The 19397-nt window shown below is 41.2% G+C and overlaps 1 protein-coding gene across 3 annotated transcripts in view; it reads right to left on the bottom strand.

The window, feature by feature from the left end:
• PTPRN2 (protein tyrosine phosphatase receptor type N2) overlaps positions 1 to 19397 on the bottom strand; it is a 1054095-nt gene that overhangs the window by 533907 nt on the left and 500791 nt on the right. For all 3 annotated transcript variants that reach the window (XM_073334545.1, XM_073334547.1, XM_073334546.1), the window contains one exon: positions 4997 to 5076. In XM_073334545.1, the coding sequence (XP_073190646.1) occupies positions 4997 to 5076 (80 nt within the window). The remainder of the gene's footprint in view (positions 1 to 4996; positions 5077 to 19397) is intronic.

The following is a 19397-nucleotide window of genomic DNA, read 5'->3' as shown; positions in this document are numbered from 1 at the left end:
GGGACTGGGTGTTTAAATCTCAAGTTGTTTTTAAAGCTCTGCCTTAAATCCTTATCTAGGCAACTAAACCAAAGGCCTGGTTTTTACAACAGACTGAGTACCCAGCAGCTCTCATTACACTTCAATGTGAACCATTAGGTGCTTAGAACTTTTGGAAATCAGGCCACTGATTTAGAGCCTATGTATGGATTTAAGAGCCTAACTTTAGGTTCCTATTTATTGAAAATTTTGACATTAAAAAATTACCTGGCCCAGATTCTCTCACCCTGTTCAGGCCACGTTGCAGCAGTCAGGTTGAGCAAAGTTTCAGAATCCAGCAGTAGCAGGCCAGCTGAGAACTCACCAGCACAAGGAAGATATCAGCTAGCATAAAGGGGAATAAGTGGCCCCTACACAAACTGCTGCCTTGCACTCTGATGCGGGGGGGGGGGGGTCAGAACACTGTACAGCTATGCCAATTATGAACAGGCATAAATAAGTGCATCCTGTAAACTGCTTTAATTTATGCCAATGGACAGGGGTTGGCAGAAATGTCCCATGAGAGTCAGGGAAACAAACTTACTCTTTTCAGAGTAAAAAGAAAAGGAGTACTTGTGGCACCTTAGAGACTAACCAATTTATTAGAGCATAAGCTTTCGTTAGCTACAGCTCACTCCACGTGTCTGATGAAGTGAGCTGTAGCTCACGAAAGCTTATGCTCTAATAAATTGGTTAGTCTCTAAGGTGCCACAAGTACTCCTTTTCTTTTTGCGAATACAGACTAACACGGCTGTTACTCTGAAATCTTTTCAGAGTGGTAGCCGTGTTAGTCTGTATCAGCAAAAACAACGAGGAGTCCTTATGGCACCTTAGAGACTCACAAATCTATTTGGGCATAAGCTTTCATAGGCTAAAACCCACTTCATCAGACACGTGGAGTAAAAAATACAGTAATCAGTATATACATTACAGCACATGGAAAGATGGGAGTTGCCTTACCAACTGGGGGGTCAGTGCTAACAAAGCCAATTCAATTAAGGTGGAGGTGGCCTATTCTCAACAATTGACAAGAAGGGGTGAATATCAAGAGAGGGAAAATTACTTTTGTAGTGCCTACGAGGCCAATGCAATCAAGCTGGACGTCACCCATTTCCAGCAGCTGACAAGAAGGTGGGAATATCAGCCAAGGGAAAATTACTTTTTGTAGTGACCCTTCCACTCCCAGTCTTTATTTAGGCCTAATTTGATGGTGCCCAGTTTGCAATTTAATTCCAGTTCTGCAGTTTCTCACTGAAGTCTGTTTTTGAAGAATTGCCACTTTTACGTCTGTTATTGAGCGTCCAGGGAGATTGAAGTGCTCTCCGACTGGTTTTTGAATGTTACAATTCTTGAAGTTTGATTTGTGTCCATTTATTCTTTTGCGAAGAGACTGTCTGGTTTGGCCAATGTACATGGCAGAGGGGCATTGTTGGCACATGATGGCATAAATCACATTGGTAGATGTGCAGGTGAATGAGTCCCTGACAGTGTGGCTGATGTGGTTAGGTCCTATGATGGAGTCCCTTGAACAGATATGCAGACAGAGTTGGCAACAGGGTTGTTGAAAGGATTGGTTCCTAGGTTAGTGTTTTTATTGTGTGGTGTGTAGTTGCTGGTGAGTATTTGCTTCAGGTTTGGGGGGCTGTCTATAAGCAAGGACTGGCCTCTCTCCCAAGGTCTGTGAGAGTGAGGGATCATCCTTCAGGATAGGTTGTAGATGCTTGATGATGCACTGGAGAGGTTTTAGTTGGGGGCTGCAGGTGACGGCTAGTGGCGTTCTGTTACTTTCTTTGTTGGACCTTTTCCTGTAGTAGATGACTTCTGGGTACCCTTTTGGCTCTGTCAATCTGTTTCTTCACTTCACCAAGTGGGTATTATAGTTTTAAGAATGCTTGATAGAGATTCTGTAGGTGTTTGTCTCTGTCTGAGGGATTGGAGCAAATGTGGTTGTATCTTAGAGCTTGGCTGTAGACAATGGATCATGTGATGTGGTCTGGATGAAAGTTAGAGGCATGTAGGTAAGTGTATAGCGGTCAGTAGGTTTCTGGTATAGGGTGGTGTTTATGTGACCATCACTTATTTGCACTATAGTGTCCAGGAAGTGGATCTCTTGTGTGGATTGGTCCAGGCTGAAGTTGATAGTGGGGTGGAAATTGTTGAAATCCTGGTACAATTCCTCAAGGGCCTCCTTCCCATGGGTCCAGATGATGAAGATGTCATCAGTGTAGTGCAAATAGAGTAAGGTCATGCTGCCCCCATCCCCATTCTCTATTCTAAGCATATTTAGGTGAACAGGGCCAAAGACCGTTTGGGGAGGTCATTCCACAGGGAGGGAATGGGCAAGGATGTTTCTACCTATGTCCAGTCTTCTGAGGTGTGCCAAAGAGTGGGAAAACCCCAAGATCAGGTCAAAGCCCCTCTCCAGCCACTCCCCATCACTGAAGTTCCATTTCAGCGAGTAGCTGTGGATATTCTGGGTCCTTTTCCAGGGTTTAGCAATTGTAGGAAGGTGATTGTCAAGGTTCCTTCCCCACTCTGAACTCTAGGGTACAGATGTGGGGACCTGCATGAGAAACCCCCTAAGCTTATTTTTACCAGCTTAGGTTAAAACTTCCCCAAGGTACAAACTATTTTACCTTTTGCCCTTGGACTTTATTGCTGCCACCACCAAGTGTCTAACAAATATATAACAGGGAAAGAGCCCGCTTGGAAACGTCTTTCCACCCCAAAAATCCTCCCAAACCCTACACCCCCGTTCCTGGGGAAGGCTTGATAAAAATCCTCATCAATTTGCATAGGTGAACACAGACCAAAACCCTTGGATCTTAAGAACAATGAAAAAGCAATCAGGTTCTTAAAAGAAGAATTTTAATTAAAAAAAAAGTAAAAGAATCACCTCTGTAAAATCAGGATGGTAAATACCTTACAAGGTAATCAGATTCGAAACAAAGAGAATACCTCTAGGCAAAACCTTAAGTTACAAAAAGACACAGAAACAGGAATATACATTCCATTCAGCACAACTTATTTTATCAGCCATTTAAACAAAACAGAATCTAACGCATATCTAACTAGATTGCTTACTAACTCTTTACAGGAGTTCTGACCTGCATTCCTGCTTTGGTCCCAGCAAAAGCAACACACAGACAGAGAGGACCCTTTGTTCCCCCCCCCTCCAGCTTTGAAAGTATCTTGTCTCCTCATTGGTCATTTTGGTCAGGTGCCAGCGAGGTTATCTTAGCTTCTTAATCCTTTACAGGTGAAAGGGTTTTTTCCTCTGGCCAGGAGGGATTTAAGGGTGGTTAGCCTTCCCTTTATATTTATGACAAGGATCAAGACATTCATGGCTACTTGGGATATGGGGTTACCCAGAAATGTTTCGTTGGCAAGAAGGAGGCATGGAGAGCTTTATCTTTCAAGTGCATGGATCAAATATGGCCCCGGAGGCTAGGAGCTGCAGGGCCACCCCCCCCCACCGCTCAGAGCTCCGGGGCTGGCAGCTGCAGGAGGCCACACCACCTGCAGCAGCTGAGAGCTCTGAGGCCCCTACTGGCTGACAGGTCCAGCCCCACAGTCCCAGAGCTGAAGCAGAAAATGTCACGGAGGTCTCTGGAAGTCACGGATTCTGTGATTTCTGTGACATAATCATAGCCTTAACCATAGTATATGGATGTCATTATAATATGAGTACCTCAATTCATAAATCCTCCCTTCTTGCAAGGATGTGCTGGTGAGTGGAATTGTTCTGTTAATTGGACCCATTCATTTTCTGTAAACAGTGTCTGGTTTTAAAATTCCCAGGCTGACATAAAGTTATTTAATTGTATACATCCCGGACTAACATATTTAGCTATGAAGTCAAAACAATGAAGTGTCTACCCTGGAAGTATGCATGCTCTGGTTTTGTTTTGTAAATTAAGTGTTTTGAAGGCATTCCTCTAAGAGATTTTTAAGCAGTTTTAAGTTTTAATAAAAATTAAATGGTATAAAACTCTTTTATTTAAGCCTAAATTGCCAATATTAGCAAAATACTGGGACCTTTGGGCTCATGAGTAAGAACCTTATTAAATGTCCATTTAGACAACAGGAACCTTTTCACTGATTTCAGCAGGCCCTGGATCAGGCCCTAAAAGCAGACATATAAACAGTAAGGACTGAATCAGTAACCAGTACATCACAAGTCTAAGGGCCAAATTCGTCCCTGGTGCAACAGCACAGAAATCAATGGACTTACACCAGGGATGATTCTCCCTGTGTTTATCCAAACTGATCTCCTTTGTTCCCATTTTAAAGGGATATTGCTAATTGTTTATTCTTAGTTATTACAAACTATCTGAACTATCTCAGGTAATTTGGAAGCAAATAAACCAGTTATTTTGCAGAAATAAAAGTATTTTGTAGTCACAACAATTACTACTTCACACAGGTGGTATCCAAGCTGACAGTAAGCAAACTGCAGTATTTACAACAGTGGCTTTTATAGAAGCAGTTTAGCTTTAGATATAGAATGTGTGTGTCCTAAGTGTTCATGGGGATTGTCAAAGTAACTCATAAATAAAGCGTATTTGTACCTTTTTTTAGATCCAGAAATAAAAATCTACTTGTAATAATGCTCCTGTTATCCCCTACAACCAAATTCTTTGTAAGTCACAGATGTCAATTTTTCATTTTCAAAATCTAGTCTCTTATTTTTCTCTCTCAGACATAACACTGAGGCCTTTTTCACTATGCTAGGCCACGACTGCATCCCTCTGTTTAATCCAGTTCCTCTGCAAACAATGAAGTCTCAGGCAGTTTTAATTGACTCAGAGATGTTACACTTCAATTTCCCATATGTGCCACTAACCCCTCAACTGTCTCCTTCATTAAATGTCAATCTTCCTGTGAGAATGCTCCTTCCTTTTGTTGTTGTTGTTGGTGGTGCTGTTTTCTAAACTGAATGGTGGATGGGCACAGTTCAGGGGTGGGGGGTTCTTACCTGCTGCTTTGGCAACATCTGCAGTTGTAATATTTTGGACATTTGGGTGCACTTTGAAGGTCACAGCTGGTCCCAATATGCTACAAAAAGATTTTAAAAATATGAGATTTGTAACAAAGAAATACAACGTAACACTTCTTATCAAAAACAAAACTTAAAAAAAAGAGATGAATTTAAGGAACACTATTAAGGCACCATTTATTCCTTTCCCTTTTAGTTCATTAAACACATTTGCAACATTCATGTAAACCTTTATATGTGTTTTGTTTTAATGTATGTCTGAAAGAACATTACAGATATTAATTGAGGCTCATGACACCCACCATAAAGGTACTGTACCTGTTACAAAGATGGGCAAATTAAGGCACAGAAAACAAATGATTTGCTCAAATACCACACAGAGCATCAATGACACTCAGAATCTCCAGGATTAAATCACGTCATTTCTGATTCTGCCAGCCTTAGCTAAAAGTAGCTTACGTCACAAGTAGCCCCATTAAAACCAATGGATGTCTAGAAAACCTGCCTTACAGTGAGAGACAAAAGAAGCTCAACAAAGAGAAGGTGAAGAGATTATTTGATCTGGGTCTACTATTACCTTCATAAGGAAAAGCTTTCTGACAGTAGAGGGCTCTTTAATCTACCAAAGGTGTCGTGAAGTCCAACTGCTGAAAGCTGATGCTAGACAAATTCAGACTAGAAAGATGGTGCACTTTTTTTAAACAATGTGAGTAATTAACCACTGGAACCACTTTTCTAGGGATGTGCTGGATTCTCCATCACTTGACATCTTTAACTCAAGATTGGATAGCTCTAAAAACATCTGCTCTAGCTCAACTACAGTTATGAGCCTGCTGCAGTAACCATTTGGTGAAACTCTATGGCCTGTAGAAAGAAAAGGAGTACTTGTGGCACCTTAGAGACTAACCAATTTATTTGAGCATGAGCTTTCGTGAGCTACAGCTCACTTCATCGGATGCATACCGTGGAAACTGCAGCAGACTTTATATACACACAGAGATCATGAAACAATACCTCCTCCCACCCCACTGTCCTGCTGGTAATAGCTTATCTAAAGTGATCATCAAGTTGGGCCATTTTCAGCACAAATCCAGGTTTTCTCACCCTGTCATTATGGCACTTGTGGCACCTTAGAGACTAACCAATTTATTTGAGCATAAGCTTTCGTGAGCTACAGCTCACTTCATCGGATGCAACGGATCGGATGCTGTAGCTCATGAAAGCTTATGCTCAAATAAATTGGTTAGTCTCTAAGGTGCCACAAGTACTCCTTTTCTTTTTGCGAATACAGACTAACACGGCTGTTACTCTGAAATCTATGGCCTGTGTTACGCAGGCAGTCAGACTAACTGACCACCATGGCCCTTTCTGGCCTTAAAAGTCTATGAATCCATGAGCAGCTTGCAGAGTACAGTACTAATCAGCATGATAACGAATGGTAAAATCATGTCTATAGTGTTTGCCAAAACAAATGCCTCAGTGTATTTTTTTAAAGAAAAGTAAATCAACATCAATAGTTCCATACTCAGAAGCACCCCAATAACACAAAATGGATGTGCATGTATGGTGAAGGGGATGAAATTAGAATTAAAACAGATTTCAGTTACAGGCTTCTTGGATTATTATAAAGAGTGCATAAAAATCAGATTGTATATATTTTTCATACATTTTCAAATACACTGACAGTTCCCTTTTAAAAACTCACCAGACAATAGAATGCTTTAGAAGTAACAGTGTACTGTTGCCGTAGAGCTCAGTATAAGGCTGAATAGCTATGACATTTAGCACCATGATAAAAGTTAATCCATACAGAAAATGATATTTGATCTACTTGTTGTGGCAGAATATACCCCTGTGTTCACACCCAACACACAATTATAATAATGTTTGTACAAAGTCTTCCTTGTGAGATAACATTTAAAAACTCATAATTTGCTCATCAGTAATATCATAGGAAAATGCATGTAGCAGCATTATATGTGAAGTTATAAATATAAACTGAAATCATGACTAAAAGTAAGTTTTCTAGATAAATCTGGGGAGTGGCCAAACCAGTTCCTAAGAGACAAAGGAGACAAAACTGAAGCCTCAGCCAGGTGTAAGCAAGGCTGATGGACCATTACCTGCTAAGTGACTATTCTTTGTCAGGAAAGGGGGTAAGGGGGAAAATCTACATCTTAGCAAAGAAACAGCATGGAATTTCCTTCCACACAGACTGCCCATCACCTTGCTCCCAGCTGGAAATCCTTCTCACATGTTGCAGGGGATAGGGGGCGGGGGGAGGGAACACGAGGACAACTATAAAAAAAAGGGACAAACACCCCCCACCCACCCCCGTCTCACCCTGCCCATCACATTTATTGCACCTAAAAGAGACAAAGGAAGCAGCCACTGGACTCTGCTGGAAGGGTCCTGACCTAAAGAGTTTGTTCAGTAAGACTGCTGAAAGCATGTGGTGAGAACTTTGCTTAGAATCTAATGTAGTTTGTTAAGTTAGACACCAGTAAGCATTTTATATTCATTTTTCTTGTAACCATTTCTAACTTTCATGCCTCATTACTTGTACTCACTTAAAATCTCTCTTTTTGTTGTTAATAAACTTGTTTTATTGTTTTATCTAATCCAGTATGTTGAAGTTGAAGTGTCTGGGCAACTGCATTTGGGGTAACAAGTTGTGTGCATATTATTCCCTTAAAAGAATAATGGACTTAATATGTTTGCACTGTCTAGGAGAGGGCTGGTTAGTACAGGACATATGGTGGTGGAAAGAGGAGGGAAATCTGAGACTGTATCACGGTCACCCTGTGGTAATCTTTAAGGCTAGTAAGAGTGAAGGTGTGGCTGGTTGGCTGTAGCACACGCACAGAGAGAGAGGGGGAGCTGGGAGTGACTTACATGCTGGAGACTGTTTGTGAGCATTCCACATTGGAGGCTACAGCAGCAAGGTACTGCAAATGACATCCCAGGTTACAGGCAGGGATGGCACACCTACCCTTTGGTCAGGAGTGTACCCGGGATGATCACATTAATTATCATAAATCACATAATCTTTGGGAACAGTTATATTTGTACTGTAAATTATGAATAACAATGCATTAATGGTAAAGTACATTACTGGAATCATATAAAATGTGCTTTGACTTTTTATGTGAGATGCATGTGAAAGCTGAAAAGTTGCTATGTAACAGAAAATACACTGGGAAATGTTCTCTATTACAGTACTGGAAATGTAGCATTAAAGTGCACTTTTGCTAAAGTAATAGTACTTCGCATTTATATAATAGTATTTTTCATTATGAGAGCAACTAACTAAGTAATTTTCTACACCCCTATGAGGTAATGCATTTAAATATCCCCGTTTTACAGAGGAAAAAATGTAGCAGTATGGTTCAAGACAGCCTACAGGTCACAAAGGAAACTGAATTAAGAGTCAAGATTAGAACTCAGGAACACATTGCTTCCAATCCTATGCTCAAACCATTAGATCATGCCTCACTAACTAGCTATCTATGTTACTAGCTATTGCATTTGTATAATGTCTATCATTGCATTATCTGAGCCCTCTCGCTAAAGAAACCAAGAATGCCTATAAAAACCCAGTCAAAAAGCTAGTTGTTCTATTTCACTTTTGGAAATATACTGTGACAGAGTTGGGCCAGATGGCTACAGGAAAGTGATAGAAGGCAGATATATTAGCCCCAGGTTAAGTAGGTCCCTTTTCCTGGGTAAGGTAACAGGGAAGGTTCCAGAACAATCAGGAACCTTCTGGAAATAATTAAGACAGACATGCTGATTAGAACACCTGCAGCCAATCAAGAAGCTGCTAGAATCAATTAAGGGCAGGCTAATCAGGGCACCTGAGTTTAAAAAGGAGCTCACTTCAGTCTGTGGTGCACCATGTGAGGAGCTGGGAGCAAGAGGTGCTAGGAGCTGAGAGTGAGAATGAGAATGCGTACTGTTGGAGGACTGAGAAGTACAAGCATTATCAGACTACAGGAGGAAGGTCCTATGGTGAGGATAAAGAAGGTGTTGGGAGGAGGCCAGGGGGAAGTAGCCCAGGGAGTTGTAGCTGTCGCACAGCTGTTCCAGGAGGCACTCTAGACAGCTGCATTCCACAGGGCCCTGGGCTGGAACCCGGAGCAGGGGGCGGGCCCAGGTTCCCCCCAAACCTCCCAACTCCTGGTTAGACACAGGAGGACTTGACCTGGACTGTGGGTTCATGAAAATGGCCAAACTGAGGGCTGCCGTGAAGTTCCAAGGCAAGCAAATCCGCCAATAAGCGCAAGACCCACCAAGGTAGAGGAGGAACTTTGTCATAATACATACAATATTATAAATAGTTTTCAAAGCTACTGTAGAAAACCAGAAGCTAGAAGCCAGAACCTAAGCTAGGAAGTTTCAGTTCCTGGCAGTGAGCAGACTATTACATAATGATTAAATAAGATAGTTATTAGAATTACCCCTCTGCTCTAATAATTCTGACCCTGGACTAGCTGTGGGCACAATGAACACTAGCTGCCATCTCTTTTACTCACATCACATCCAGTGTGCACATTCTAGTTTGAGCCAATGAAGATTGACAGTAATCAATCAATTTTTCTTCAAGTACTTTTCAGAAAAAACAGGTCTATTGCTAAAATGACAATCCAGATTCCTAGTCATCAATATCAAAGGAGTTTATTCTAATCAATGATGGGTGCCTATATGTTTTGTCAGCAGCATTTAAATAGTATTTTCTATATTATTATACTTAAGACATGTATGCACTTGCATTTCATCTGAGGTTCTTAAAGTGCTTTGCAAACATTCAGTCCACTGGCAAATTCTGGCCATGAAGCTGAGGTAGTTAGCCACAGGAGAATCACACACTGTAGGGGCACCCTTAGTAGTAATGGGTATGCTCCTAAGCTGTCTCCCACCCTCTGTTGCTCTAAGGCACGTGGCTGGAGCTGATGATTCTGCCAGTTACTAAAGACATCCCTCCTTTGTGGCAGATTACATAACACTAGCATTCAGTGAGCTTTACAGATGAAACTGATCATAACTATAAACCGATGTGGGACCAACCTATGACAGAGCCAGTCCAGGATCAGGGAAGCATAAAAGCCAGTTTTGCATCCCCTCCCCAAGCTGCACTAGCCATTCCACAATTGTAGCCAAGGATCTGGAAATCAGGATCACACTCAGAGGAGATATTAACCCCACAGATGAGTCAAAAAGAGCCTCAGTAACTTACCAGCGTCACAGAGTGAGTTAGTGGCACAGTTGGCACTAGTGAGGTAAAAGTGTGGTCAGGGAGTTTGGCAGCATTGGTGTACTTCTGATTAAGATCTCTTTCTATCATCCTGAACTATTCAAAGCCTAAAATGGACTCCTAAAACCTACACATATGGAACCAGCCTGGTAGGTAATCCAGTAACAGTGCAATGAACTGCCATGAATAGAAAAAAAAGCTTGCAGCCCAAGGTCCTAATCCAGAATGTTTTGGGAATTTCATAGAGGCAGGATGCTCATTATCTTGGGTGGGAAGGAGCATGCATGTTACTCTCTAGTGACTCCATCTGTCTAACTCAAGAACATGACACAATCCAGGGCAGGAAACAGACAATAATCTTTCCTCTTCCAAAAGCACTGTCATTGCCCCAGAGGGCTTCTGAGAAAGTGCAGGAAATAAAGAAGAAAAACAGTTGGGGTGGGAGAAATCTCAGGGGACTGAGAAGATATTGGTGAACTCCTCTTCTCACAATGGGAAGAGGAAATCAAAGCTTTTCAAGATCCTCATTAATCCATCATGATGTGGGATACTATGTTGTTATTCTATAATATTTAATTCTTAAATGTACTGTAAAAAGATTTACTGGAGGATAAAAACACAGAACTTTTTTAGTCATATTTACTGTATACATGGATAACACAGAGATTCTTTTCAGTCCCCCTCAGAAATTTATATTATAAATTTCAGTCCCTCTCAGAAATTGTTGCACATTGGCATTAATTCTGGTTAAAAAAAAACTGAGCTCATTGGACAAAATTGCATTTATTGCTAGGTGTATTGGGAATGGTCTTACAGCATCAGGAGCTCATAAAATAAAGACTTTTCTCACGGGGGTTTTCTGGCAAAAAGCACTCAATAAACAAACATTTCAATAAGAATGCTTGTCCTCTTGGGAGTCCTGCATTGTTCATTATATGCAGGAGGAGTGTGTTACAACAAAATATAATAATATTTGACTGACAAATATTTTTAAGAGAGCTTTAATGGGAGGTGCAGTCTTTGAAAATGGTGTAAGGTGCACAAAATGCACCTACGACACAGTGAAAAAGAACTTGAAATTAGTTAGCAGAGATCAAGATGGATTAATTGCTTGTTCTTGATGCTGCCAAGTACTCTGAAGCCTAGCTAATATTAATGGCAATTGTCTTTACATCACTCTAAATACTGAAGCTCACTGAAGTGAGCACTATTGTTTCTGACCTGATGGATTGCAAACAAACTGTTCCCACAAATCACTGATGATTCTGCCAGTTAGTAAAGGCATCCCTCCTTTTGTGGCAAATTACATCACACTAGCATTCACACTGAGCTGTGCAGATAAAACAGATCATAAATATAAAGCACAATGTCCAGCTTGAAAGATAAGAACAAGCAACAGGGTATTTCTTCAGCTAAAAGAGACATTAAAAATGTCAGGAGGCAGCACATTTCATCTAAAAATATAACACTGCACCTAAGATTTTTTTAATACCTTTTGAACTGGATTCTGCTCTCATTTACATCAATGCAAATCTGGAGTAAACTCCCTTGACTTAAATATGAGAGCAAAATTTGGCTCTTAAAATGCATTCCGTATAAATTATTGTAATCACACACAACACTTCTGATAATACTTTTGCTAATACATGTTTTTCAGCAAAGGTAGGCAAATCTGGCTTCTAGGTTAATAAGCACGGAATGCTCCCTATGCAAAATGTAATGTCTGTTTCAATGATCTGCTAAATATATTACTTGAAATGTACAGACTAATTACCCCCTCTGTTGGCTGTCAAAACTTCTGCTGTTTTTTTTTTTTAATTTCAGTAACGTTTCCTCAGCCATATTAGTTTTTTTTTAACAAAGACATTTAAAGCCTATTGCAAATTGTCACCATTATGTGCTGTTGTTTTATGTTCTGTTTACTATAGATGAAGTAATTACAGTGTTTGCACTGAAATGACTTGAAAGTTGATTGCTGATTTAATGCTACTCCCATATACCCCTCCCCACCAGGTTTATATTATCCATCTGAAGGTTAGAAGGTGCATCTTTCAACATGCAGAGGAAGTAAATAATATGTCTTGTGTTAATATATGATTATAAGTATTTCCTTCCATTAATTGTTTTACAGACCAGCAACATTTTTGTTGCATTTTGCCTGTCAACAAATGAACTGCCTGAAAACACAGAGCTGCAGTATGATCAATATGGCAATGTCCATATCACTTTCAAGCCTTAGGTTACAATTATATTTATGAATGACACGGCTTAAATATATATAAATTATGCATCGAGCTTTGCATGCCTGTTCTTCTCCCTCATGTGTATACTCCTTAGTACCACAGGATCATACAGGTTTGCTGTGAAATACAGTTACAGTCTATCATACCCCCTAGTGGAAAAGGATTTGAGAAACAAGTGCCAACATGGTTATGTTTATTCTTAGTGACAAGACACTAAGCTGATCCCAGACAAAAATGAATTTGAGGCTGGACCACATTTTTAAAGAACGATGAAACATTTTTCTTAAGACTCGGGGATGTTAGGGGGAGCAATCAACCCTGTTTCATAATACAAAGCTGGTCTTAATACAACTCACATTTGACATTAGAAACAGTACAGCCCTATGTGTTCATTTAAAAGATCTTTAATCTTTTGGGGTTAAGAAAAACAATTAGTAACACTCCAGAGAACAGTGCAAACTAAATTTTATAGCAGTGAAGGTAATTGTTTTAGGGAACGTTTGGCAGAGTTGAACTAATTGCTTGCAATGTTTATACATTTCTGAGTCTGCTGTGTTTAGAAATTTCAAGCTTAGATCCATCTTCAATACTGCATGGAAATCTCCTTTTCTCCATGGCATCATAAATGAGCTGAAAATTAAGACTCATTCACTTCCACAAACACATAACATATGAAATGCATCCATATCTAAACACACACACTTATACATACAGTGAGAGAGAGAGAGAGAGAGCGCAAATATCTAATGGTGGCATTTTCATGATATGGAATGTCTGCATAAGACATGATTGATAAAAACAAAAGGAGGACTTGTGGCACCTTAGAGACTAACCAATTTATTTGAGCATAAGCTTTCGTGAGCTACAGCTCACTTCATCGGATGCAACGGATCGGATGCTGTAGCTCATGAAAGCTTATGCTCAAATAAATTGGTTAGTCTCTAAGGTGCCACAAGTACTCCTTTTCTTTTTGCCAATACAGACTAACACGGCTGTTACTCTGAAACATGATTGATAGAGCAAAATAGAGCCAGAGGTGTGTTGTGTTTGGTCATCCCTAAACAATATAGGTCCACATTCCCTGGTACACTCTTGCTGGCTTTGCACATCCCTTTTTAATCAAACCAGCTGCAATCCCATTTGAAATGGTCAGTTAAGCCTGGTTTTACAAACGCTTTGAATGGAATGGTGCAAAGGACTCAGGTTGTATTAGTGAACCTGACCCAAAATGTATATTGCATGGGTCAATGTCTCCAATGCTGTATTTATATCATAGAATCATAGAATATCAGGGTTGGAAGGGACCTCAGGAGGTCATCTAATCCAACCCCCTGCTCAAAGCAGGACCAATCCCCAACTAAATCATCCCAGCCAGGGCTTTGTCAAGCCTGACCTTAAAAACTTCTAAGGAAGGAGATTCCACCACCTCCCTAGGTAACGCATTCCAGTGTTTCACCACCCTCCTAGTGAAAAAGTTTTTCCTAATATCCAACCTAAACCTCCCCCACTGCAACTTGAGACCATTACTGCTTGTTCTGTCACCTGCTACCACTGAGAACAGTCTAGATCCATCCTCTTTGGAATCCCCTTTCAGGTAGTTGAAAGTAGCTATCAAATCCCGCCTCATTCTTCTCTTCCGCAGACTAAACAATCCCAGTTCCCTCAGCCTCTCCTCATAAGTCATGTGTTCCAGTCCCCTAATCATTTTTGTTGCCCTCTGCTGGATGCTTTCTAATTTTTCCACATCCTTCTTGTAGTGTGGGGCCCAAAACTGGACACAGTACTCCAGATGAGGCCTCACCAACATCAAATAGAGGGGAACAATCACGTTCCTCGATCTGCTGGCAGTGCCCCTACTTATACGTCCCAAAATGCCATTGGCCTTCTTGGCAACAACGGCACACTGTTGACTCATATCCAGCTTCTCATCCACTGTAACCCCTAGACCCTTTTCCGCAGAACTGCTGCCTAGCCATTCGGTCTCTACTCTGTAGTGGTGCATTGGATTCTTCCGTCCTAAGTGCAGGACTCTGCACTTGTCCTTGTTGAACCTCATCAGATTTCTTTTGGCCAATCCTCCAATTTGTCTAGGTCCCTCTGTATCCTCTCCCTACCCTCCAGCATATCTACCTCTCCTCCCAGTTTAGTGTCATCTGCAAACTTGCTGAAGACGCAATCCACACCATCCTCCAGATAATTTATGAAGATATTGAACAAAACTGGCCCCAGGACCGATCCTTGGGGCACTCCACTTGATACCAGCTGCCAACTAGACATGGAGCCATTGATCACTGCCCGTTGAGCCCGACAATCTAGCCAACTTTCTATCCACCTTATAGTCCATTCATCCAGCCCATACTTCTTTAACTTGCTGGCAGGAATACTGTGGGAGACTTTATCAAAAGCTTTGCTAAAGCCAAGGAACAACACGTCCACTGCTTTCCCCTCATCCACAGAGCCACTTATCTCATCGTAGAAGGCAATTAGATTAGTCAGGCATGACTTGCCCTTGGTGAATCCATGCTGACTGTTTCTGATCACTTTCCTTTCCTCTAAGTGCTTCAGAATTGATTCCTTGAGGCCCTGCTCCATGATTTTTCCAGGAACTGAGGTGAGGCTGACTGACCTGTAGTTCTCAGGATCCTCCTCCTTCCCTTTTTTAATGATGGGCACTACATTAACCTTTTTCCAGTCGTCCGGGACTTCCCCCGATCGCCATGAGTTTTCAAAGATAATGGCCAACGGCTCTGCAATCTCATCTGCCAACTCCTTTAGCACTCTCGGATGCAACGCATCTGGCCCCATGGACTTGTGCTCGTCCAGCTTTTGAAAATAGTCCCGAACCACTTCTTTCTCCACAGAGGGCTGGTCACCTCCTCCCCATGCTCTGCTGCCCACTGCAGTAGTCTGGAAGCTGACCTTGTTCGTGAAGACAGAGGCAAAAAAAGCATTGAGTACATTAGCTTTTTCCACATCCTCTGAGCTGGTACTTCAGTAAAAGAAATTCAGGCAAACAGTCCAATAAGTAAGCAACCCTGTACAGACAAAAATCCTATAAAAGTCTGTTCCCCCAAGTTATTTATTAATCTCCCTCAAGAAAATTAGTCAAACTGCCTGCATGAGAATCCATTCCATGCTGGAGCTCAACACAAATGGAGATTTTTCATTGTAACTGGAGGTTCTTTGAGATGTGTGGTCCCTATGTGTGGTCCCACATGTGTACGCATGCGTGCAATGTGTCTAAGTCCAGAATTTCTTCAAAGCAGCATCCATTGGCCCACCCGTGCAGTAGCTCTCCTCACATTCCCAGCCCAGGGTATAAGAGGCAGTGCAGGCTGACCTATTCAGTTCTTACTTCAAATCCAACAGGATCTGAAGCAGATGGGATGGAGGACAGATAGTGGAATACAGATATTCCACGCATTTCAAAGACCCGCCAGTGACAGTAAGTAACCTCCATTTCTTCTTCAAGTGAAAGTCCCTATACGTATTCCACACACAGATGATTGGCAAGCAGCGTTCAGAATGGAAGTGGGTTCAAGGAAGCTGGTAGCAAAGATATTTCCAATACTGCCAATCCCCCCATTGCATCTGCAGTTAAGGCAAGAACTAGGCATAACATGTCACAAACGTGGATTGAACTCCAGGTGGCTGCTCTGCAGATGTCCTGCTTTGGAACATCTGGTAGGGATGCTGTGGAGGCAGCCTGTGCTTCTGTAGAGTGAGCTGTGACACCACTGGGTTGTTTGCTATCTTGTAGCACTCTGTTTGTTTATGAGAAGGTCATGCGAGACAGTATTAGAAGTCTTACTAAAGTCAAAATATACTACATCTACCACTTCCCCCTATCCACAAGGCTTGTTATCCTGTCAAAGAAAGATATTAGGTTGGTGTGACATGATTTGTTCTTGACAAATCCATGCTGATTGTTACTTAGCAATTTATTATCTTCTAGGTGTTTGCAAATTGATTCCTTTATTATTTGCTCCACTATCTTTCCGAGTACTGAAGTTAAGCTGAACTTCCCTGGGGTGGTCCTTATTCCCCATTTTATAGATTGGCACTGTATTTGCCTTTTTCCAGTCATCCAGGGCAGAGAAGGCAAAGGAAGAGTGACCACTTCATCCATGGATAACGAAGAAGGAGTTGTCAATACCTGTAGATCCGGTTCTAACTCTCCCTCCTCGTACACCGACGAATTGGCTGGTGAAAGGAAGAGGAACAGTACGACTTTTCAGAGGGCCCAGATGCCTGCCATAAGGATCCCATGGACTCCAATAAGATGAGAACATGGGATCAATCAGTTGCTAGGGACCCCAAGGAAATCAGTTCCAGTGGTCCCTGGTGTGGGTGTGGGTTGTACCTGGCAGAATGGCAAGCACAGCATCTCAACTGTCCATCAGGGCTTAACTGATTCCACTGAGATACCAGTGTGGCCATATCCTCTAATTCCTCTGAGTCAGAACTGCTTCATTGATAGCAGTGGTGCCATTGGAACTGGGTAAGTTGTGCCAGATGGTTGGAGGTGAGACAGTTCCTGGGCCAGTGATGTAGACGCCTCCTCTGGAGGGAGTAAGGACATTCTTCAGAAGTGGAGACTGTGGATAAGGGAGGAATATATCTTCCGGTGTTATACAAGTGTCAGAACATCCTGGTGTCTGAGGGGTTCCATAGTTAACTCTGACATATCCAGTGCATCTACAGTGGCTGGATGGTCTTTAGATGGATGAGGCTGTATTCACAATTAGTCCAGACCAGCACTTATAGATGGAACCAGCAAACATCTATCTTTGCAGTTCGGTACTGAGGTAACTGACAGAACCAGCAGATCTGCCTACTGGGGTTAACCAGCCAAGAAAATCAGTGGTTGGCTTATGCCATACTACAAGATTCTACACTCATGAAAGTCAACTACTTTCCTCTAAGTCCCCAGTCCAGGTAACTAGAAAGTTCCTTTTCAGCAAAGCATCAACACATATGGTCTTGTCACATTCATTTAATGTGATTTAAGCATATGCTTAAGTGTTTTGCTGAATAGGAAGACTCAACACTAAGAATATGATGAAGGGCTTTCCTGAATCAGGGCCAAAGCCAATATCTTGACATAAATGACACAGACGCTTAGGACAGAGGGGAAACAATCACATTCATTGTCACTGTATTTTGACCTTCAGCAAGATTGTTTCAGAGGCACGTTCTAACTAGAGAGCTTTGCTTACAGGTAGCCAAACACTCCAAGCTGCATAATAATTCTGACAAACAGGGGAAACATTTAAAGGATGGGACCTCAAGATGCCCAATACATTTCCAAAACCATCCTCCTCCACTGTTTTTTATTAGATTGTAAACACTGTGGAGGAGGAAGAGTCTTTTACTAGCCAGAACAATTGATGTTATTATTTATTTGTATTGTGATAGCATCTAGCAGCCCCAGTCATGGACCAGGACCCCATTATGCTAAGCACTATACAAATACAGACCAAAAGGCATATGTTCAAAAGAACTTAAAATATATCACATGCTGATCAGGGCATCTGGGGACTTTTGTAATACAAATAATAAATGTTAACAGAATAAGTATTTTAATCCTTTCCCTGTTCTGTGTTAAAATTTACTATTGACCTATGGCTGATAAAGAGATTTTTCCTTTATTTCAGCCAGTCTGTGGTTGTTGAGAAATGTGTTCTAATGTATCTATTCATGGATGAGAATCATGTACAGACTGAACCATATTTCATATCCAATTGTCTCTAAAAGTTGAGGAGTGGGGGTGGGAATTCAGAAACAAAACTTCGATCTGGGTTTGACTTCTGTGGCATAGAGTCACTTGTGCAACCAACCTACATGGCCCCCATTTAATGGAATGTCTGTAGGTTCCTGCAGCTGCAGGTAAATCAGATAATTATTTGGACATCTTGTGCTGTCCCTATAGCCTCTATCATTATGGACGTGCAACCTCTGAAGCGACATTGCTGCACCAATCTCACTGATTATGGCTGACACAGTATTGTCAATAGCCACATTTGAGGAGTGAAATCACGTAAAACAGTCGATCTGCCCAAACAGACACTTTTCTTCAAAGGCAACCTACATGCAGTAAAGCTCTGATTCAAACTTATTTTACTGATGTTTGTTTCCAATGTGAAAAATATATTTAAAAATTAAGATTTGAGAGATTTTTCAATTCAATTGGTCCCAAGTGAAGATTTTTACTAAACCTTACAATTGCAATTATTTAATGAATGCTCAGCTCAGTTTTAATAACTTTTATTCTTCACAAAATGAAATCTCTCAGACGATTATTCAAGGTATCTAATTATGGTTGGTAGAAGCACAAAATATGCAAGTGCTATAATTTACTTTCAAAATGCTGAACTATAGAGTTTGGACACTGAGAAGCTGCAAATACATTTGAAAAACTACTTTACTGTACAAAGGTTTTGTTTTATTTTCCTCCAAAGTGGTAATTAACTTTAGTCATTATGAAAGGAAGAACTGATGTTACATTTGTATTTTCATTTGTATTTTTATACATTTTAGCAGCCCTGCTGGTACACCGATAAGCAGGGGACTTGTATTTTTAGCCAATAAAGACTTAATCAGAGACATTGTTCACTGACTTTGGGCCTGATTCTCCACTGCATTGTACCTGGTGTAGTCATTTACTTTTGTTGAAATAAAATGATGATAGGTGTAAAATGGACCAAATCAGAGTGGTAGTCAGTATAGCATCGTTTAGTGGCCAGAAAGTAATGCTTAAGAACCAGAGGCAGTGAGGCTGGAAAGAATGGTTCACAATATGAAAAGGATTAGACTCCACCCACCTGAAGTGACTCATGGGCTGCACATGGTTGTGGTTCCTTTGTGAGGGGAATATGGAAGT

Source organism: Lepidochelys kempii, chromosome 2 (genome assembly GCF_965140265.1).
Source record: "Lepidochelys kempii isolate rLepKem1 chromosome 2, rLepKem1.hap2, whole genome shotgun sequence".
Classification (NCBI taxonomy): domain Eukaryota; kingdom Metazoa; phylum Chordata; order Testudines; family Cheloniidae; genus Lepidochelys; species Lepidochelys kempii.
The sequence above is the reverse complement of the archived record's forward strand: the minus strand, read 5'-3'. Positions and strand labels throughout refer to the sequence as shown.